The sequence below is a fragment of the Python bivittatus genome, unplaced genomic scaffold (assembly GCF_059951505.1).
Source record: "Python bivittatus isolate LINGU-HERP-01145 unplaced genomic scaffold, Pbiv_v1 ctg000200_np1212, whole genome shotgun sequence".
Classification (NCBI taxonomy): Eukaryota; Metazoa; Chordata; class Lepidosauria; order Squamata; family Pythonidae; genus Python; species Python bivittatus.
The window spans coordinates 1,710,525-1,733,888 of NW_028277040.1; the positions used below are offsets into that span (position 1 = coordinate 1,710,525).

The 23,364-nt window shown below is 38.1% G+C and overlaps 2 protein-coding genes across 4 annotated transcripts in view; one reads left to right on the top strand and one right to left on the bottom strand.

Moving 5' to 3' along the window:
- SPAG16 (sperm associated antigen 16) overlaps positions 1 to 7,924 on the bottom strand; it is a 336,494-nt gene extending 328,570 nt beyond the window's left edge. The window contains exons 1-3 of one of the 2 annotated variants that reach the window (XM_088135582.1): positions 7,647 to 7,924; positions 3,673 to 3,773; positions 2,993 to 3,053 (exon numbers count right to left, since the gene is read on the bottom strand). In XM_088135582.1, the coding sequence (XP_087991708.1) occupies positions 2,993 to 3,043 (51 nt within the window). In that variant the 5' untranslated portion in view covers positions 3,044 to 3,053; positions 3,673 to 3,773; positions 7,647 to 7,924. The remainder of the gene's footprint in view (positions 1 to 2,992; positions 3,054 to 3,672; positions 3,774 to 7,646) is intronic. The other variant, XM_088135583.1, reaches the window with a different exon arrangement.
- Positions 7,925 to 8,094: 170 nt separating this feature from the next.
- Positions 8,095 to 23,364, top strand: part of IKZF2 (IKAROS family zinc finger 2) — a 118,961-nt gene continuing 103,691 nt past the window's right edge. For both annotated transcript variants that reach the window (XM_007432079.4, XM_025169095.2), the window contains exons 1-3: positions 8,095 to 8,318; positions 10,923 to 10,971; positions 11,475 to 11,579. In XM_007432079.4, coding sequence (XP_007432141.2) covers positions 10,938 to 10,971; positions 11,475 to 11,579 — 139 coding nt within the window. In that variant the 5' untranslated portion in view covers positions 8,095 to 8,318; positions 10,923 to 10,937. The remainder of the gene's footprint in view (positions 8,319 to 10,922; positions 10,972 to 11,474; positions 11,580 to 23,364) is intronic.

Below are 23,364 nucleotides of genomic sequence, written 5' to 3' on the forward strand. Positions count from 1 at the left end.
CTAAATTCCCCAGTTTACCCAGTGAACTACTACTACATTTTAGGATTAACTTCTCTTTGTGTATGTAGGACCTCCAGAGTTTATTATTTGTGGATCAGACAGATTTCTGAGGAAACCTATCCTTTAATGGCACAAATTATAAATATGCTTTTCCAGGATTGCATTGTGCAAATAGCAATATATTCCAACATACTGTAGGGGGGGAAATTGCTCCTGTCAATGTTTTTGTATTGGCTAGGAAGCAAAAAAGGAAGCATTGAAAGAATGTGCTGCTGTGGCAAAATTATTTAATTCTCTGACAGATTCTTCTTCCTTAGGAATAAGCCATATTGACTCTAGTGAAAATACCTTCTGAATAGGTATGCAGGGAAAGAATATATGCAAATGAGGTCTTTGATTATTTTAGAAATGACATGGGGGGGCAGAGAGGAAGATTATCATCTTTAACATTGTCTCCCTTAAAACTGGAATATGGCCTTTGAAGTCTGTTTTGCAGTTGGTCAGTAAAAGATTCTCTATCCCTGGAATAAAGACAGTGAAGTAAATGTAAAGGACTCCTGGTTTGGATCCCTTTTCGGTTGGGCCTTTATGGAGAATCACCCCTTTAGGATTTGGGAGAGAAAATGGGTCCAGTGAGAGGCTGAGGGCATCAAAACAATGGTGTAGGTTGTGTACATCACATTCTGAAATGTGGGCAGCCATGGGCATGGAATTGCAAGAGAGTCCCACAGTGAGAGGGAAGATTCATGCATATCTTGACCAGTTTGTACTTTTCACTTTTCATTCAGGAGCTCAAGGCAGTATACATTGTGCTCCCTCCCATTTTTCCCCACAACAGCAACCTTGTGAGATGGGTTGGGATGAAAGAGAATGCAAATTTCTCTAAAATATTCTACTCCTTGGAAATACTTCCTAAAAATAATTAATTTTTATCAAGTTGAATGAGAACTGGTAGAAAAAATTACAGAAGCATCTCTTTTCCTTGCACTACTGGAGACAAGACACTGGGAAGAAACTACTAGGATTCTTGACTCCTTATCACTAGAGTCTGATAGTGTTGATGACCCAGGGAGGCCCATGGAAGCTTGCTCTGCCCCTATTGTGGAAGGAGAACCATGTTAGCTTATGGTAGCCAGAAATCAAGAGAAGTCTGGCAGCATCTTTTCTAAAAATTTTATTAAAAGGCATAAGTTTTTCTGAGCCATAGCTCATGTAATCAGAGGCATTTGTGCCCCCAGACCCTCTAGATTAACGTTTCTCAACCTTGGGAACTTTAAGATGTCTGGACTTCAACTCCCAGAATTCCCGAGTCAGCATAGCTGGCTAGGGAATTCTGGTGGTTGGAGTTCAGACATCTTAAAGTTCCCAAGGTTGAGAAACACTGCTCAAGATTCTCTTCTCAGAAGCCAAGGGTGAGGCATTGCAAACCTAGCCCAGAGCCAGTTTCACTGCAGGTAACCCTTCGGGATAAAAGGTGCAGACCCATTAAGTCCCAAGAATTTTCTAGACTCGGCATAGCTGCATGAAGAGCTGCTACTTTTGAGAACTGCTCACTACAGAACTGTGTTGAAAAAGCATTGTTGTATTTGTGCTTGTGGTTCCTGTTAACTAAACTCCAGATTTTCATTTTTATAGACTGTCCAAAGGGAGTTCATAAGAAACTTTGAAGCAAGTCACAAGATTTATTTTTTAAGCTGCTCAGACTTACCCCCACTTTGGGGTAAGCAGGCAAATCAGGAATGCTGTCAAAACTTACCCCCACTTTGACTGGACAAGCCTGCAATACAGAGTTGCCAAGTTTGTGACATATAGATTAAATTGTAATTATTAAATTTCAATTATAATTAAAAGTGATATATTTATTTTTAGTCCAAGCCTACTGCTAAAGATATGGTTAGTTTTATTCATGGGAGAAGATCACACATTCATTTATCATTTTAGAGAGTACCACAATATTTGAGAAGTTCTGTTTTCAATAACTATAAACAAGATATCTGGCTTTGGGAGACATTTTAAATCTCTCTCTCTTTCTCTCTGTCTAAATTATACACACCTGTTTACCTGACCATTAAGAGTTATTTTGGATTATTGAGATAAAAAACTAAGCTATTGTAAATTTAATAGGAGGAAAAAAGAAATCCAAGGAATGGACTAGCCCACTTGATGAATCAAAGATACCAAGAGGAAAGCTGATTACTTTTATGGTATGAATGTTGCTCACTTCATTAAAATCGATCATTCATAAGAGCAGTTTTAAAATGGATATGCCAGTCAAAAATAAGTCTGTAGTTTTAGTTCCTGATCTGATTTTCATGTTTCTAAAATTGCAATTCAGCCACTTCTATCTTCTCTTTTAAGTGAATTTTAAAAGCAGCAGTTAATTGTAAATATAAATAGATCCTCCTGATTTCAAGAAGTCTTGATTCAATGTATGAATAATTTGGGAAAAATAGATTTAGTTCTATGAACCCTTTAATAATTGGTTTGTTGTGCCATCCCTTCATACTAATTTTAAGAATGCTACCAAAAAAATAATAATCTTAGGCTCAGTTAATTACATTTTCCTAAAGAATTAACATTATAAGATAAAACTTCAAAAGAAAATTTTGTGTAAAATTTAATTTTCCAAATTGCTCACATAGCTTTATTTTTCCATTGAAATCCTTATATTTAATTTAAAATCTCTATATATTCTGTGGAATTTCCTATAGTAACATATTAATGAATATTCTAAAATCCCATAATTGATTCAAGACAGAAAGCAACAATTTGTTATGAAATTATGTCCTATTTGGTTTAAGAATAAATATAAATCTCTCGGTTGAATCTTTTAATGGAATATGGATAGTTGAGCTAAAATTAGCATATACTGAATTTCCAGAATATATAAATCAATATGGTATATTATTATTTCAAAATATAGGATTGAACTGAATCTATTTCCAGGTGTGACATTAGAAACATCCATGACTAGCAGAAAAGGTAGACTTACTACAAATCTGGTTGAATGATAGTCTCTGCTTTGAATGCCAGAGCGATTCATCTTTCATCATCTGAAAATTGGATAATTTTGTAATGTATGTATTCCAGCTTTTAATACCAAGAAGTATAAACAATCCTGATGATCCAATTTTGAGCAACATCTATAGAAAATAGATGGTCAAAGACATGACTACATTGAGCCCAAATTATTTCAAGTAATTGTTTGATTTCTTAAAACCAAATCAACATAGTGAATTTATCTATAATACCACAGTAGAGCATATGCTGATTTCTAAATAATTAGAAACTAATATTGAAAACTTTATGAGAAGTGCCAATGATTTTTAGTGAGCATCACTCTTTAGAATTAAGAATATGAATCCTGGAATTTTCCTTACGTAGTACAGAAAGTACGGAAACAAATATAAAATTTAAAATACTTCCATACATTAAATTCTGTATTTGTGTTTCATTGGTCAGAGACTATAAATGCATTCAATTATTTCCCTACATGGTAAATGTTGTGAATTTCTTTTTAAACAATTCAAAAATTTTTAATTACAAAATAAATGATGTTTAAACCTATACTAAAACTATTTCTCTATTTTAAAAATGGTTCAACAGCTTATGGTTTTTCAGTCATACTTTTAATGACTATCTTATACATATTCAGTTAACAAGTCAACATACCAACTCAGAAATAAATCCAGCAGCGCCAAAGCAGGGGGTGGAGTACAGAAATAACCTTAACAAAGGAATGCAAGAACCATCAAGTAAACATCAACTTTGTCCTGAGAAAGAAGAAGAAGTGAGAAGGAAACTCAGCATACCACCACCATCACCACCACCCTGTTTGGTATAAGAGGGGGCAGAGGGAAACTATCAGGCCTTCAAAATTCTGTTATTACATCCAGCAACAATAGAATTCCAAGAATCTTTCTAGAGTGTTTCTTGACCTGGCCTGCTTGGAAGGGCTGACATCAATCCTGAAAAATCTCCCTACTCTCTACCCAGAGAGGCATCTTTGATCATGGAAATGGCATCAGATCCTTGGGGTGCCCACTGTCTGAAGAACAACTTGCTGAAGCATTGCTACAACATCAACAGCAAGCATATATACAAATAACAAATCTGTACAATGCCATGGAAAAACTAACACAGCATTTGGTCCAAGGAACAACTCTATTTCTCTGCTGTCATGGACATTTGCTAGAGAAATTTAGGAGAGCCCAGGACCAATTTCTGACTTTTACAACTCTACAATATAGAGTTCCAGCAGTCCTCGCAGGGTCTGTTCCTGACCTGAAGGGCTGTGTGTGTGTGTGTGTTGTGTTCAAAAAATGGCAAAAATCAGCAAAATGGCAGGCATTGCATGGTGATCAAAACCTTGCCTCCTTTGTATGCACAGTGGTGTCACACTTTGATCATGATGCTGCCTCCACAACCTTGTACAAATGCCCACAAATAAACCTTTATTTTGATAAAGACTGTAAAAAATTAAAGAGAAAAGGTCAGTAATATGAGAAATATAGAGTTCCTGATGCTAAGGAATTATCCTATATCCATGTGGAACTGAAAAAGAGCTATTAGTAGAGAAGTAGAAAGAAATTGGTGGAGATTTTGGAATATGATTTACAAAATGATTGCACATTATTTTGACAGTTGTTATATACTTGCAGTTGCTTGGGTTTTTTTTTATTTCAACTTTCAGTAGAAGGCTATCAAGGATGGGAGCCAATATCAAGACCAAGCACAATTAAATCTTGGGAAAACTCCAGATTTTAGAGTTATTCTTTCTGAGTTAATTAAGTCTGATGCCAATGATTACTACTGCATGCTTCACTTTTCACTCTATTGACAAATCAAAGCAACTCTCTTTTCTAAGGCCAAATGATATAGGAAGCCAAGCTTCAAATAAGGTAAGGCATTCTGCGTGACACGTTTTTGTCTGAAGCTCCAGATTAGCATGACAGGCCTTTAATATCCAGACTCTGTGTGTCATGAGAATGCAGCTGTAGAGCAGGACAGGGATGTATTGAAATAAGAGAGGTATTAAACAATGCTCATCAATTTTTCTTGCCTCCAAAAAGTTCTGATTATCTTTTGGTTTCTTTATTATTGGCAGGAACCAATAAGGTGACCATTTGAACTCCAAACGTAAGTTTTATGCTGCTGCAAATTAGAAAAAGATAAGAGGTATTAAAGGAAGCTGAGTTGTTTAGAATCCAATTTTATTATTTAAAGAAGACATATTCATGAATATGTCTTGGTTGGTCAGCAAAATCTTAATGTATCCCTGGAAAGTATTTTAGAATTGCAATTTTTGCCTCAACCTTATTCACCACAAGCCCCTCCACACAGCCCTGTCTCCACTCTCAACCATTTTGAATTGGGCAGTACACTGACCTTCACTCTGTCTCACGCCCATGGAATGCTGGGAAGGGGTAGGAAGCCAAGCCCCTCCCCCCATCCCACCCTGGAGACTGCAAACATGGTAATTGCAGAAGTCCTTGCCTCCTCAGCTAATGCAATGCCTTAAGCCAACAAAATCCCTCCACTCAGCTATACACAAAAAGGGGGGGGGGAGTGTCCATTGTTAGCCATCTTGCCACTGGCCATTTCCTGAAAGTATTGGACCAGTGGTATGAGAGGAAATCTGCTTAGCTATCAAAATATTATTCTTTCCGCATGCAAAGTCCTTGGAAACTGGGATAACCTAACAGTAGTTTTGCACCCAGGCACTTTTCCCAACAGCTGCATCTATGGAGGTCAGTTGCAGTGCAGAGTTTCTGTGTTTCAGTGGGGAGAGTGAGAAATGCCTGGCTTGAGCCTAGAGACTAGGAGGTGGAATGGGGCACTGAGGCTGAAGTTAGAATTCAGGGTCGGTTGCTTACAGAAACAGGAAAATCAAACCTGTTTTATTTTTAGGAATGGTGAATCTGACCAGAAAGTGGCCAGAAGCGTTAAGATTGGGCTTGTTGCTAAAACTGCCTGTGAAATTTTTAGAGATCTCTAAATTTAGGAAGCAGGGCAAGGCGAGCATTCCTGCAGATGGTAAAATGGCCCTCCTGCAAATCCCATGGAGCTCTGATCTCCTTCCAGGGCTAAAGCTGGAAGAGAATGGACCTGCCTGCCCAAGGACATTGGGGGAGCACCGCACAGCTGATGCTGGACTGGGGCACAAGCCACAAGTAGCAGGGGTGTACAATTTCCTTTTTGCTGACTGATAGGGAAGAAATGGGAGGAACAGGATGGGACTAGAAATTGACTGTAGTTGATTAAACAATTACATTTGCACTAAACCTATATACAATCATTCTGAAGCAAAGCAACAATTTTTTCAGCTGAAAGTTATGTCTATGTGGCAGAGCAGGCATTGACTGGGGCTAAGTCATAATGCAATTTGTTCCATACTGCCTTAGAGTGAACCTAGGCATTTTAGTTTCTAAGCCATGTATTGTGATTTATTGAGTAAACCCAGCCAACTGTAGTTTATTCAATAAACCAAGATTAAATAATCTATAGGTTAACATTCATATGAACAAAACCAGTGGTTTAGAAGGACCCATTTTCCAGTCAAGCAAGTTAAGCGTCAATATAATGTTTGGCATAAGCATCTTAATATTTATTATTAATACATTTGTAATCTATTTTGGCCTATAAATCAATTTAGCAGAATTTACTTTTGAGTAGACATACATTGCCTACAGCAGGTGGCAGCACCTTACTAATCTTGAACAACCTAAGCAGAAACAAACCTCACTGGCCTTTGGATAGGAAGCCACCTGGAAATCCCAGGGTATAGATTAGACTGGGGAGCTGAAAATCCATTCTGGAAGGAAGTCATGGCAAGCTATCCTCTTGTTAAGAAAACTACAAGGGAGACATTAATTTAGGCATGGATAAGATCACACAAATGGTGGCTCAGGCCTTTGAGTCTCAGTTGTGTCTCAGTTCTCAGCAACCAAACATGTTCAGTAGTAAAAAGGAAGGCCTTCTGATTACATGGAAAATGCCCTTCCTTGAGTTTTTCTTAGCCACACCACTGCCTGAGTGCCCACTCACAAACACGGAAACCTATTTGAAATTTGGGAGAGTAAGATCGAGTTTAACTGAAGAGTGAGATTTCCTATAGTGTACTTGGATTAGAGACCTTGGTTTATTTCAAGTTTAAAGACTAAGGCTGTTTCCTCACAATATGCTTAACCTTGGATTAACTATTATTTCACCAAATTAACCCAATTATAGTACCTGCATTTGGCTATACTAAAACATAAGCTAATGGCAGCTGCTCTGTTCACGTGACATAAAGGTAAAATTTCCTTCAAGCTGAAGGCAACTATTGGTGACTATGAAATACATTCCTCTATTTTTCTTGGTGACAATAAGGGAATAATTTTATTTTGCCACCTTCTGGGATATATATTATCGATACACATAAAAACTGCCCAGCTCAGCCTACGGCTTTGCGAATTCCTGGGGTCTCCCATCTCAGTATAAACTGGATCCAATCCCGCTAAAACGTTTGAGATCAGCCAAGGGTAGCACAACGTACTGAACCACAAATCAGCCAATCACGTTAGCCCAGTGTGTTTTGAGAGCCCATCTGCTGGCAAGCCTTCATTAGACTATTTTACACCGCACACACGCTCTGAGAGTCTTACTTTATTCGGTTTCGCTTCCGTGTTACAGTTATGTTGAGGCAGGCAGCGCTGGAAATACAGAATGCCCAACCAGCAGAGTTTCTCAGCAAGAAAAATGGAGAGGTGAAAGCCCCCTCCCCCGAAAGTTTATGCAGTTGCGACCGCCGACCCGGGGTCACAGCAGGGCCCGTCCTTCTCGCTCCCGTCCCGGAGCGGGGTCTACCCAGGCGCCCAGCGCCGCCGGCGGGGAAGAGCCGCCCCAGCTTCGGAGCAAAGAGGCTGCGGGCGTGTTCGGGGACTTGTCCTGTAATCGATTGCCGAGTCAGCTGAGCAGCGCTGCCAAGCCAGACAGCGCGCTTCCCCGATCGCTCTCTCCAGCTCAGGGTGTCTGGGTGAGACGTCTGTGATGCCTGTGTGTGTGTGTGAGCGAGCGAGCGAGCGTGTGAGTTGCCGGATCGGTTTCTCGGGGTTTGACCAGTTGTCCCAGGCTAACCCTGCTCTCTGAAGATGGAGGAAGTAAAAAACAGGATTACCCTTAGCTACAGATCCACTGCCTTAGTTTCCATAACCAACTGCGGGGCACAAACACACGATCGCTAAGCCTAGGAAAGAAACCAAGAAAGGAAAAGACTCATTAACAAAACAAACAAACCGGGGGGATGATGGAATTGTTTCCCTACACGCACTGCTGAGGTAAATCTTTGTTGGGCTATTTCTTCGGCTGGCGGCGGGTGGAAACAAGAACATTTATCTCTGGAAAGGCTGCCTGGCGGGCTCTGTCTTCTGCGTCGCTGGGGTGCTTTGGTGGATAGGGGTGTGTTGGTGTGTGTGTGTGGTTGCGAAGGGGCAGGGAGGCGGAGAAGGTCTGTCACGGAGTTCCGCGTAATTATGGAGCATCTCTTACCCCGGGGTCAACAGGACTTGTTGCTGTTTAATCCCAAAATAAATCTTTAGAATTACGTGAGGATGCGAAAAGGGTAGATTTGCATTTCTGTTTGGAAAACCATCATTTAATGTTGGCCGACCGACCCAAGTGAATGTGGATTAAAGGATGCTTTAAGAAACAGAATTCTGATTTCTAAGAGGTTGATCGATTAATTCGTCCCCAGTTTTGATACGATTCGCTTTTGTTTTCCCAACTGAGCTGGGCTTGTCAGTTGCAGTTAGAAGCAGCCTCCTATCCAAGATGCACGCGGATCCTCCGATAAAATCTCCCCGAACGATACACACAAGATTTCATGGCAGACCACGCGTTCTGTTTAAAAATGCAGGGCTTAAATTAATTGACAGGGCGCGGAAAGAAACATAGACACCGGTAAAATTAGGAGATCTTTTTATTTTGCCTGGGGCCAAAAATAATGATTGGCCTGAGTTTCTGGATTCTTTTTCTTCTTAAACTCCCTGATCTACTCCTCCCAGCCCCCCCCTTCTTCTTCTTCTTTTCTTTCCTCCAAGATTTTCCCCCCTTCCCTCTCGGTTCTTAAGGAACCGGTGGATCAAGTTTTCTCTCGTCTGGTTAATCGCACTGCTGTAGCTTTGGCTGACCTCTCTCTCCCTTTTTTTGTTCTTCATCTTTCCTGAAAGTACGTGCCATTCCCAACAAGCCCATCCTGAAAGGGGGGGGGGGGGGAGAGAAGACGCTTCCTTCTTCATTTTTGCTTTGTTTCCCTTCCGATCCACTTGCTCTGAATGACCTACCTGTAAGTTTTCTTCATCTTCCCTTGAACTCTGGAGGCGGGAGGGGGATGAGGAAAAAAAAAGAGAGAGGGGTCTGGCTTATTCAAAAGGCGCCCCCATCTTGCTGTAGTTCCAGGGCACCATAATTCCGTCTGTCTCTTCGTTCTTGGCTGGGAGGAGGGGTTAGAAGCTGCCATCAGAATCTGGAAATGGTGAACAAACTTTGTTTTAACCGTAGAACTTTTCTTTCTTTCTTTCTCCCCCCCCCCCCGGCACTGTTTCCTTACCTTTCTATCCATCTCATTGGCTGGGATAGTATTTCTCTCCTCCCCCGTGGTCTTTAGGAACTTTTTCCCTTGTTACCGTGTATGTTACCTGCAGAAGGTGGAAGATAAGGTAATTTTGGAAAGGCATGAGGGAATTGCTCTTATGCTAAAACATTCAGCTCTCAAGTATTATTCTTAAAGCCATGTAAACATCAGCGTGATGGCAGCGTTGCCCGTTGAAATCTAAGCATTATACTGAGTATCTTGGGAATTTGATATGTTGTATGCCAAAGAGAAAGGAATGAAGGCAGCAGAGAAGTCTTTCTTTCTTAAGGAGGGGGATGAGGTAAAGGGAAGTGGTTTAGGAGACAAGAAATGGAGCTGCCTGTTTTCCAGTAAGTAATGGAGAAATTCCAGGAGCTGAGGCTAAATATACTTGGCAATCAATACAGAAATGGTTCATTGTGAATAATTTAACTGCTTGATGTAATAAGAGTTTTGAAACTAAAGGCAAAAGGGAGCTGGGGAACTAGGAGGGAAAAAATGAAATTCTTTTGGGGGCATGATTTTTTTTCCTTTTAAATTTCCACTTAAAAGAAAATGTTGATTATTTACTTTTTATTTCATTTTTATTCATATAGTAAGTGGCTGAGTGTCATCTAATATAGTTATTTGGATTTCTGGAAGGTAATAGCATGTTCCTTGCTAGCAAAGTGCTTCAAGAAACTTTTGAGATTGCAGTAATGCATGCAGTCTGGAACTACTTTAAAAATTGCTCCAGGGTTAAAAAGTTAGATAAGCTAGAATAAACTGGTTCCTGTGCAAAAATGTTATATCAGTGCTGTGGAAGCATAGATTTACCATTTTTTTGTTCAGCAGTTGAAAATACCATAGAAGAACCATAATGGCAAGAAACTCTGTAATACTGACATTTGACAGTACTTAAAATTCAGTCCAAAAAATATCTACTTGAGATATTCAGATTCCCTGTTGGATTTATTAACTAATACACTACTGCTCACAGCCTTAGCATAGCAGTAGCTGTTGATTGTTAAGGCACTGGCAAGCCAGTTAACACACACCTGACCTAAATAGGATTTATTTAGAAACTGGTTAGTAATTATTTTAGTGTGATTCTCCCTCGCCTCCTCCCCGGGTTCATTTTTGGAAAAAAAACGTAATTAACCTATTCTGATCACTGGGTGCTTTCAGAAAGATTCTAGGCAGAAAGCCTTCTGCTACTCAAACACTGGTTTGATTGGCAATGACAAAAAGGAGAGTTCACTAGGAAACCTAGATCTTCAAGAGTTGACAGAGTGAGGGCATCTTTGACGGTATACTTTTTGCTTTATAGCACTGCACTTTGATTATGGAAGTGGAGGCTACTGATGGATACCTGCCCTGTAAGTATCAGTTTAATTTTCTTTTCACCCTTTGGACTTTTACCTTATTGGAAGATGAAGTATTATGAACTATCTGTACTATTTAAAAAAAAAAAGTCTAGGTTTGGTCATTTCGATGACGCTGTGTAGATGTCTTGAAGGACAGAAGGTAGTAGACAGCCTATATGGAATGTAACAGTTCCCTCTTCGTGTTCTTTATTTTTTTAAATAAACTATACACTGTATGCAAAGGAACTGAATGTGAAATAGAAGGGGGTGTGGTCATTTCTTTGGCCTCTATTGACTCAGGACAATATTAAATTAGTGTTAATGCTGAGCAAGCCAATAAACAGATCTTTCTGCTATATCTTGTAAGCAGTTGTAACCTGAATGCTAGCCTTTAATATGTGGAAGAATCTAATAATCTTGGGAACAGAGTTACCAGAAACAGTTTTGTCCTGAGCACAAATAGCATTTTTTTCTATATAAAAACTGACAAAGTTTTTTTAAAAAAAATATAACAGGTGACCATGACCTTTCACCTGAAAGGAAGCACTCCAATATGGCAATTGACCTTACTTCAAGCACACCCAATGGGCAACATACCTCACCAAGTCACCTGACAAGCAGTAAGTTGTCTTTTAAAGTCTTTCGCATAATAGATTAATCTTATCCACTCTATGTGGTTGGTTCATATACATAGAATACAGGGCAGATTGATTCTTCATACTAATACCTAATCTAAACCGGAATGTGATTACTAGTCTGAATTATTCCTAAATTGCCAAGGAGTACTGGTGTTTAGTTGAACCTGATAGAAAAACTTGTTGGAAATTGGTGTAGCTTCTTTTGTGTTTACAATCATATCTACAAATTAGTTCCAAGCAAAAGCGGGACATTTCAGAGTATTCAGATATTCCAAAAATATATTTGGTGGACTGAATGACTGAAAAAACACATAAAGTGTTCTCTGTTACTGTTCAACGTCCCCTCCTTTACTTTGTGAGACTTTTTAAAATGAGTTCTGTGTTGTTGGATGTTTGTAACACTTTAAATGCTTAAAGAAGAGAATATACATTTCTCCTGGCTATAGTCACTTAGATTCATTTATCAGATAGCTGTGGATTGCTTCAGTGTTGGTTGGAATATTAGATGTTTGTTCTGGTTTGTACAACTGAGAATTTTGATTTTATAATTTTTCCATCTGCCTGATTTTCTTAAGAACATATTTTCATGTGGATTGCTCCAATTTTATGTTATTTCACACTTGACCATACTAATTATTTCAAGCCTGGTTTACCAGGTACTTTTTAAATTCTGTTTTTGTTGTGTTTATTGGCTTGGGACTGCAAGTAAATAGATAGTTATGTATTATACCAGATTAAACTCTGCTAGAAAAATGAAGTTTCAAGAATAAATTTGCAATAATAAAATATGATCTTTCTATTACTCATTACTGAGAGGGAGGCATTGCACTCAGCCATTTCTCCTGTCCTCCAGCAGTTTATGAGTAAAACACAGATTTTATGGGTGCCTGAATTGCAGGGTTATTAGGAAACACTCAGTTATTATTTACATGTTGCTAATTAATATGGTTATTAGTATTCTGGACTAAATTTTATGGATTAGTCTCTCATGAGGTATATAAACAGCTCTTATACTGTGGAATAGAAGTTCAAATACAGTTTAGGTTTAGTTTTTCTTATGAGACTAGGAAGAGTGAAGCGTATAAGGAGCCAGTATTTTCTCAGTGGGTTTGATTTAGTTAAATATCCTTAAAACAAAATATAATGTAAAAATAACGATGTCAGAGATAGGGGATTTGATGTCTATTCCAGTTAATCTACTATGTATTTTTTGTGGCTAAAACTGAGACCTGAATAATAGGTAATAGTGAAAACTTTCTCAGTAATTCAGTCTTATCCTGTTGCTCTTCCAGGATTTAATTCCTTCAAATAAATAATAGAACAATTTGCACTGAGGCTCCTTTGAAAAGATCAGTTGAGAACTACATCCCTTACCATGGTCTAGTTTATTTGTATCTCGTTGAAACAAGAAGGAAGCCCATAACAGGCAATTTACTTGGTTTTTATGTACTGTAAATACTGTGTGTACCAGACAGCAGAAAGAAAAAAAAACTGCTTTCGAAACAAACCATTCTCACCCAACTATATTAAAATTACATGCTTTGGAGAGAGTGTTTTTTCCTCGTATTTATTAGCCTGTGGCAATTCCAAGTGAGTAAGACTTGGCTATACTATGAATGTTTTCATGTTTCCTTCCAAAAGGTTGCAGGTCAGATATTTTTGGCACATGTTTCATAGATGTCAGCTTCATCTTTTCATTACTGCATCTATAATTACATATACATAGATTATAGATGAAGCCAAGTTCTCTTCTTTTTAATGAGAAGTGCTACCTGCTACATTAGATTGGCTCATGTAATGTATTACATATACTTTGGAGAAAAACAGGCTGTGCTTTGGATTATTAATTTGAGTACCTTATTGACAAGTTTATAATTGAACATTGATGGGAAATATAAATAACAAACAGACCTTCTCTCTAATTTTGTTTCAGTATTGAATGATAATACAGCCTCTGATTGGTCTCATGGAAAAAAAGTTTCATTCATTGTCCATATTGAAATTGTAATGAATGAGTTGCATGAGCCTTTGCTACTGCAGATAGGAAAACTTTGGACCACAGTTGGTTCAAGGAGTTTTACTGATCAATACACTCAGGGGTGCTGATGATGCAAAGTATTGTAGACACTTATTTTTAGTGGGCAACAGTCCATGTATTTCAAGATTTTTATTCTGCTCTTGCCTGGCGGATGTCCTTCACATGTTGCTGTCCTAAGTAGCTGCATTGTTTGCCTCTACAGCTGAGCTGGCTTTGCCCTGGTCTGATCAAGGAGGAAAGATTGCTGATGGTTTTCACCTGCATGAAAGGAGAGACGAGACCCTTGCTCAGTCTGAGGAAGTAGTTGTAGTTAAAGGGTTGTAGCAGTGTGTTCATCACACTGATCTATGTAGCTATTGATATTCATATATCCACTCTCGGTTTCAAGCTCAGAATGTTTCTAGAATGTTGAAAACAGCCTGTTGAAGGGGCAGGGGGTTTGCGAAGGTTTGCACTTGAAATGATTCAAAACAAAATGTTTTGCACACCTCTGTAATTTAGTGATCTTAGTTGTTTCAGCATTGAGAAAAATATAGCAGCGGAGGAAATTTAACACCCTCTGGTTTCCTAGTATTGTTAAGAATTTTTGCATCACTTTACATACAACATAGATACTATATATCATAAGCAACAGTAGATTGCTATATGGTAAATAACTATCTAGATTTGCCCAAATGTTTGAAATAACTTCCTTAGCTGTGGCCTGTTAGTTCATACTCTTTGCTTTGTTCTGCTGTTGGATGTATCAGCTCCTTTGGTTATATGTATATGTTTCTTAGTTCTCATAGAAATGGTTGGCTTATATCTTGGTTCTTTTATCCTTACACATAAAGAAAAATATGTATTTGGAACACCAAGCTTTCTATGTGCAGGAAGTGTTTTTACATAGAAGAACAGGTGGGCTTGAAGTGGTGCTCTTCAAATATGAACTCTCCATGGGGATTTGTACTCATATGATTTAATTATTTTGGTAATGCATGGGAAAGGTTTTGCCGTGCTGTTAGTGGACTGGCTCAGTTCAACTCTAAACTTTATTGGCTCTTTATTCATTATTGCCTGATTAATTTGGTTAACTCACCTTCTGAAATTTGGTGGCTTTTAGATATATAGCCCTTCAAATCCTATAATGCTTCAGTAATTCTGGGAATTCGGGAAGTTGATGTCCCACACCTCTGAAAGGCATTAGATTGGGTAACTCTGGGTTAACTGCATGAAAATGTAAGGAATTCCTTCTCTAGGTTTGCTGTGATTTAATAAATGTAATTCATTTTTCCAATCTATTATCTGGCTTTCTGATTCATATATCTAAAAAGACCAACTGATAAAATAAAGTATTGACAACTTCTGTTAATTATCTTCTGTTAACAAGCTTTAGCTATAAGCTTCCTTGTATGTGCACAGTCAGTATATAAAACTGTATTAAGATTGGATGATTTTAACTGAAAGACATTTTTTGTAAAATAAAGTAGGTGCTTTTTAATCTTAATTGGAACAACATTTAATTTAGCATATCAAAACATTTTAATAACTAGAAAACTCTATTGTGTTGTTCCACATTTAAGAAGTCCTCTTAACAGGTGTTTTGTGTATCTTCTGTAATATATGACTTTTATTTTGTTGTTTCCCCATTCTGGGGCTCAGTTCACAAGACTGACAAATCCATTATGTATAAATGTTTTATTTGAGATTTCTTTATACATGTTGCACTCTAGTTCATTAACAGATTCCACATGAACTATTGTACAAGCATGTTATTACTTATTTTCCCAACTTTTCCAGAGAGTGAAGAAGAGAAACCCTGAACTTAGTTTAAGCTATGACAAGAGTGCTGGCAACTTTAAGGTATCTTTGGAATTAATCTAACAAGTACAGGCACTGAATGCCAGTTGTATTTCAGCTGAAACAGGAAAGAGGCATTAGTCCGCCCTGCCATGCAAAAGCCTTCCCCCCCAAAAGCAGGCTTAGGACTGAAGATGCTCAGCTAGTCAAGGGATACTGACTGTCATTTGGGAAAGAAAACGAAGTGTGGTCCTGAAAATGGAACTGAACCATCCTGGTGAAAGCCAGCATGCCACCTCCCCCCCCCCCCAAAAAATGTGTTACCATCCTTACCATCACCTTCAATAAAAGACAGTAAAAATTGAACAAGTAAATATCTGGTATTTCTAAGGGGCTGTTTCTTTCACAAGATATTAGATAAGAATCAGGTTGATTTCTGCGTAGATCAACCTGCCCAATTCCTCACCATCCTAAATCACAACTAAAAACTCCTTCACCTGCTGCTGCTGCTGCTGCTCCTCCTCCTCCTCCTCCTCCCTTGAGCCCAGCACTGTAGTGTACCTGGAGAGAGGTGGGGCAAGAAGAAAAAAATGAAGCTTCTTCCTTGTTCAAGCTTTGTATTGTAAGCTCTCTAGCTGTTTTTCTTGCACAGCCAACTTAATAGGAAAACTTTACTGTGTTTGAAAAAGCAAATGCACTGCAACTATTTATTGCAGGGCCTGTTTATTTGTTCTGTTTCCAGCTCTTGTAAATGAGGTGTTTAGGGTCTGTGTTAGGACTGAAGAGACACATGTTAAAGTTTATCCTTAGCCATGGAAGTTCACTAGATGACTTGGGGCCAGGCACAATCTTTCAACCCAACCTATCTTACAGGGCTGTTGTGCAAAAAAATAAAGCGAATGTAATTATGCTGTCGCAAGTCGCTTGAGGAAAATGGGATATAAATCTATAAACAAAGAGTAAATCAGTTTCAAATGGAAGTAGTATGACAGACAAGAAAACCACCAATGCGATTCTCCATTTTAGTTAACACCTTTCATCCGCAACTTTGCTTTCACTGAGACATACATGCAGAACATGGCTGCTTGGGTGAGTGATCTATTCTGGGGAAAATATTGTAATAGAAAACTTTTATGTTCTAGTTCCCATTCAGGCAACATCTTTAGCAAAATTATACAGGAACATCCATTGAATAAATGAGGATAGCCCAAACTCATAGGAATACTAGAAGCAAGAAAAATTGATTCTAACAGTTTTGACGCTTCCAGTGTAAGATAGGAGAGATTTTTTAAAATGTCAGGGTAAGGAAAGAATTATGAATTAAAACATATTTTTAAAGTATTTGAATGGCCCTCCCATTCTTTGCTTTCTGATAGTACTAGACCCCCATTTTTTGTTAGAGTTATATCCTATCTTTTCTCCAGGAACTCAGGCTGCTTCCATGGGGATTTTTTCTCTCACAGTAACAACTCCTTGAGGTAGACTAAGGTATGAGATAATGTTTGGTCCAAAGTCACCTAGAGAGTTGCCAGGTGGCAGCATGACTTGAACCTGGTTCTCCTCAATCCTAGTCATAACTTTAACCACTCCACCCCACTGGCTCACTCAATTGAATTTGGATATAGAGAAAATGAACTTATCTGCATGGTAAACATGAACAGCTTGCCTGCTGGTAATGGCTGACATGCTGCAATCTGAAATGGTTTCAGTCTAGTGGCTGAGATCTGGCCATCGCTTGTCTGTCTTCATAATACCTCCCTCACATGCCTCCCAGCTCTTCCCTTGCAGGCAAGAAGAATAGCAAAGGTTTGTTGGCTTTGTCTTTAAAGGAACAGGCTGAGATTCATAGAATGTCAAATTGAACATTGGCATCCTGCTTGAGTCAAAGAATTGTGTGTCCCCTCTAGAGATGTGTAGGAGGAGAGCTGTGTTAGCCTGCAATAGCCAAAATCAGGAGTCTGGCAGCACTTTTTCAAACTAACAAATTGTATTTTCATGAGCTACAGCTTGCTTAATCAATGCAATGGAGTGACTAGACTGAGACAGGATTTACATTGGGATGAGGTGTGGCGGGGGCAGGGAAGAGAGAAGACCAGGTACCTTTCAGTACAATATGTTCGTCTGAAAAGGTGCTATGAGGCTCCTTGTGACTCTGGAAACCTATTACTCAGGAAAGAACAGTGGTGGACCCCCATTTTTGTAAAAGACAAAATATGTAAAAAAGAGTGATAAAAAAGGTTGTGTTGTCTTTGTTTCTGAAAATAAAAATAGAATGGATATGGTTGGGAGGGGTGTGTGCATACATAGAGACGTACAACTTATACACACCTATTCATATTATGTGTCTTACTTTGTCACATACTGTACACACTTACATTTCTGTAATGCTTGCTTGCTTTCTTATCCTACAAAATAGAAAAAAATGTCCGCAGTTGCTGGAAATGCACTCTTCTCAGTCTTGGATAAGAGCTGGAGGCTCTACCTCTGCACCAGGGCTAGCTCTTGGCTTTACTCCTCTTGACAGGGTGCTTTGCCCAGTTGGCTAATTCTTGGCAGCACTCCAAAAATGTTGCCGACTTTGATCTTCTGGGATATTCAGTAATGGCAGCTGCCTATCCTGTCCCTCCCTGAATTTTGCAGAAAAAAGATACTTCCCATGCAATGTACCTACATGAAAAAAAGAGTATTTACCAAGCAAAAACACATGGTATCAGTACGTGTTAAATAAACATGTTATTCAATTTTTTTTCTGTTTTATTCTGTATTCTTGTACCTACCTAGCCACCATTTACCTTCAACCTGTAGTTTCATGACTGAAATTTGGTTCTGGCCAAATAAACAGAAGTATTGTTGTGGATTTAAGGATAGACACAGTCTTTCCCAAACTAATAGTTTCTAGAAGTGCTGGATTAAAGTCATCATCCCCAGCCAGCCAAATCTTTGGCTATACTGTTTGGAACTGTAGTTCAATACTACACAAGTGGTAGCTTAGGAAAGGCTGGTTAAGCTAGCAAACAGTTGCAGCCCATTAATAAACTTAAGCATCCATGATTGTTGTAGGTTTTTATGTTAGACTTGTCCTTATAGCCTAAATTTCTCGACAATGGAACATTGAAATTGGCAAGAGTGACACTTAGTCCAGTTCCCATCAGGGAGGTGACTTTTCTTCTCTCTCCCTCTCCCCCCTCCCACAACTTTTTGGTGGAATTTTCTACTGAAATATTCAAAAATCTGAATTGATCTATATGATTCTTGTATGTATATTTTGAGATCACATACAGTGTGCTCTTTAGTGGTGTGTTATGTTTTTCTTGGGCAGAAAATACAAGGTGTGGGTTCAGCTGTTCCTTTCTATAGTTTGTGGTGTGTCTGAGCAAGATTTCCAAGATTTCCTCTTCTTTTGCCAATTTGTCTGTTAATAATGCTTATGATGCTAGTAGTTATTACAAAGTAAATTTATTAAATTTAATTCCCTCCCTGGTCCCCAGCCCTTTAAATTGGGTTCCTCCAAAAAAGCTTCTCCTTGTTTAATCCACAGTTATATGCAGTTACTTTCCTTGGAGTATTATTATACCAGACGTGACTCATCCATTGGCATATGACATGATTCCACTTAATTTGCATACTGTAATTGTATAGCAATGCAGCAAAACTTGTTTGAGACTATTTCTTCCCTCACACCATAAGTTTGTCAAATTTCATTACTGGGTGTAATGCTTGTTAAATACAGCTTACTAGTAATAGATGTGAAATTATACAGTGTGTTGTATATGTACACAAACTTACACACGTACATAAACATGCTTGTTCCTTTGTAAATATTAAGGAGGCAACTGGTAGGCTGCATGTGGCTCCCATTATGCTCTTTTGTAACATCTGAATAACCTATATTTTGCCACTGAAAATCACAAGTTGGTGGCAAACTGCCATTTAGCGGACCTCTGCCAAAAAAAGGTATGTCTTGTCAATTCCAATGTACAGATTGACATGCTTTTAGGTGTTCCACAAAATATTGCTAAATCCAATGCTAAAATCCAACTAGTCCCAGATAATGCAATATTTTTACATTCATAAAACTTGCAGACTTGTCAGTGATGGAGTCTGGGTAAGAAATTCCATAGCTGAATTAAAATAATCATTATGAATGACACACATAGCTCAAAATAGGAAGATCTTGCTTATTTATTTATTTATTTATTTCAATTTGTACACTGCCCAACTTCCAGTGACTCTGGTTTCCAAAAAACATGAGAACTGTAAAGTAATAAAACAACAGCAATACAAGAAGGAGCAAAGATGACAAAACTGGGCAGCAGCAAAAACATACTCACTCCTATACCCATCCATATTCAAAGGTCTAGGTGAAGAGCCATGTCTTCAAGGCCCTCTGAAATGCCAGTAGATGAGGAGCCACCCAGATCTCAGGGGGAACCTCTTCCCAGAGGGCAGAGGCTACAACAGAGAAGGCGTGCTTCCGGCGTTCCAATAGATGCCACTGTTTAATTGAAGAACCTAGAGTGTGCCAAACCAGCCAGATCAAAGTGGTCCCTCAACTAGCCTGGGCTTATGCAATGCAGAGCTTTATAGGTAATGGCCAGCACCTTGAATTGCACCTGGAAGCAAACTGGCCACTAGTGTAGCTTGCAGAGCACAGTTGTTACATGGGCATGCCCACACTGCCCATGCCACTGCATTCTGGATAAGTTAAGGCTTCTGGGTGGTCTTCAAGGACAGCCCCGTCTGGAGTGCATTGCAGTAGTCAAGCTGTGAGAAGACCAGGGCCTGAGTGCCTGTCTCAAGGGCCTCTTGATCTAGAAAGGGGCACAACTGGCACATCAGATAAAGTTGTACAAAGGCTTTCCTGGCCACAGCTGTAACCTGCTCATTGTGCAGGAGTGGAATACTATATTTTTATATAATATACTATATTTTAAAAATATAGTTCATGAATGCTTAAAGGTATAAGTAAGGATGCTTACTTATACTTACATTACCTTTGCTGCATGATACTGTACCTTCCAAATCTTGAATTAGGCAAACACATTGAGGAACATATATTTGCCATATCAGCTTTAGTATAAGGACTTCCTCTTCCATTTTGGCTGTGAAACTAGCAGAGAAAATTGGTATGGCATCTGTGGCATTGTGGTGAAATAGAAGGTCCTGGGCTATTAAAATGGTAATCACTCTACAAAAAAAAAACAGGACTTGGCTGTAAATGACAGGGCCGTGGTAAAAAAAAGTTCCACTGACATCATCATTACAACAACTTATAGTTTTTAAACTTCTTAAACTGACAAGATCTTTATAGCTGAGAAATATTAACGTTTGAATAGGGATAGAATACCAGCATAATTTCACATCAAATTATCCTCAAATACAACCGGCCCTTTTGGAAGCCTTAAAAAATATAAAAGAGAATTTCAGATTAGAACTCGATGAATTATCTGGGGACTCTTTATGATGTAAAATTCCTTTCAAATCCATCTTAGTGTATCTTCAAGTATTGATCATAAAAATAATTCACAAATGATACTATATCTTCTTAAAATTGCATTATATGAATTGCATTCTTTTTAGAAGAAGTTGTAATGGAATTGATACATATTACTATCTATAGTGGCAACAGACATTTAATTACTCATTTTGATTTAGCATTTTTTAGGAAAGTGGGAAAAAAACCCTCAGCAAGCTTTGATAATTGATTCTAGGGTGGCTTCATTGTCTATCTCCCCAAGATTTATAAAATGATGCAATGTAAGAAATGAATCAATTTTTTTTTTTTTTTTGTTAGCTGCCAGTTTTACTGTGGCAAAGCACCAGGTAACTACAGTACATGATTCTTTGGATTAATAGTATTTAAAAGTGTAAGAAATAGCATTGGCTAAAAAATTAATGCAATAGCAGAGTCTTGAAGAATCCTTCATTTAAAAATTAGGTTATTAAAATTTCCCTCCATTCTTAAGATATATTAACAAACAAATTCCTAATAAATTACATCTGTCTGTGCAACTGTATTCTGGGACAGAAATATTGTATATGGGTTAGTACCTTATCCGATTTAATTTTTTATGTTTAGAAAACAAGTAACCAAAAACCTTACAGTTTTTGATGATAGATTTCTTTTTTGAGGGAGGTCTGACATAATGTAAGTTTCCAAGTTCACTGAATGCAGTGTAGCTAATATTCATTAATTTTGTGACTATAATATGTTCAGATTTTGAGTCAGTTAAATCATGCAGCATCTCTCTGCAAAGTGATGAAGTTTGAGCTGCTTGTTTCATAATTGCACTTGAAAAAACTTTATTGTGCAGTTTAGTGCTGTCATACATTTGGTTCTGTTTATTGTGATTTTTAGGCAGCAGTTGTAATCTCTTAGTAAGAACTAAGTAAACACTGTTGGACTTACTTTGCAGTCAGCATACACAGAATTGTGTGATTACTTTCCTTTTTATTTTTACTCATAAAAATGTTTAACCATGGTCGTTAAATAAATTGCAGTGGGCCAGGATTACACAGCACTACAATCTGTTGTCCATTATTTAATCATGGATCTAAGTTAGCAGCTATGACAAGGTCAGTTAGATATGTCCTCATGCATAGGGTGGCCAAATATTATTTTGAAAAACGTTGTTATATGGACTGACATGGTTCTTCTGTCTTCTCACCAAACCAGGAAAATATGGTGGAATATTAAGTGGAATATTAAGATAGCTACCATTTGAAAACTCTGTTAAAGCTACTAGCAGTGGGGAAAGTGATCTTATGAAGAGCTTTATTTTTCTGTGAATGTTGAGTTTCTCAAGATACTGTCATCTTGTTAGGAACGGTAATCATCAACCTGCCAACACACCACCACTCATTGCCACCCTGCTGAATATATTATTTACAGGTGACTGAATTTTATCAGCCAGGCCTGTCACCCTCACATTTAGATTGCTTCAAAGCTAAAGTTGCTTCAGTGGTCACAACTTTTGTCATGTCCCCTAACACTGGAAATTTATCACTGTAGAGTCTGTAAGTTTAAATTGTAAGTCTGCACATAGTTCTTTGCCAAGGCAAAAGGCCAGAAATATCAGGCATGGGTTTTGTAACCTAATTTACTTAACTTGCCTGATTTTTGTTAATTTCCCAACATTTTTCTGTTTTACAAATTATTTCTATATTTTTTGTATTGATTATCTCCAAATGCAGATATTCACAGTGGCTGCTGGAACCAGCTTATGGAAGTTGCCTTTACCCAATTTTTATGAATTGCCCTGACCAGTAATGTTTTATGGTTCAATAACATTTTCAAGATCTAGAGTGTTTTTTATGGAGAATAGGAACCAAGAAGTTTACTTCTGACAGCTTAATTGGCTGGATCTAAATATGAATTTGGGACAAGGGACGAATGAGGCTCAGAAGTTAAAGAAAAACAAAAGTAACTTGTCTTGAAAATTGTAATTAAATAATTTACAATGAAATAGTAACATTATCATAATTGTCTCAATTCTCCTATATCTACATTACTGCTTTTGGACTTTAGTAAAAGTTGCAATGAAACCAATCATATATTGAGCAAGTTTTATTTAGATTTAGCTATAATGATACAGAATTGGAGTTGCAAGATGAATACAGCCTGATTCTGATTCTTCTGCCATCAAGGTATTTTCCTTCCTTCCTTCCTTCCTTCCTTCCTTCCTTCCTTCCTTCCTTCCTTCCTTCCTTCCTTCCTTCCTTCCTTCCTTCCTTCCTTCCTTCCTTCCTTCCTTCCTTCCTTCCCCTTCCTTCCTTCCTTCCTTCCTTCCTTCCATCCATCCATCCATCCATCCATCCATCCATCTAGGAATTTATGAATTCATTATTCAAATCAAATCCTTTATTACAAGTGAGCAACCCAGATTAAATAAGACTTATTAAATGAAACCTACAGAATACAACCTACAAAATAGAATATAGAAAATAAGG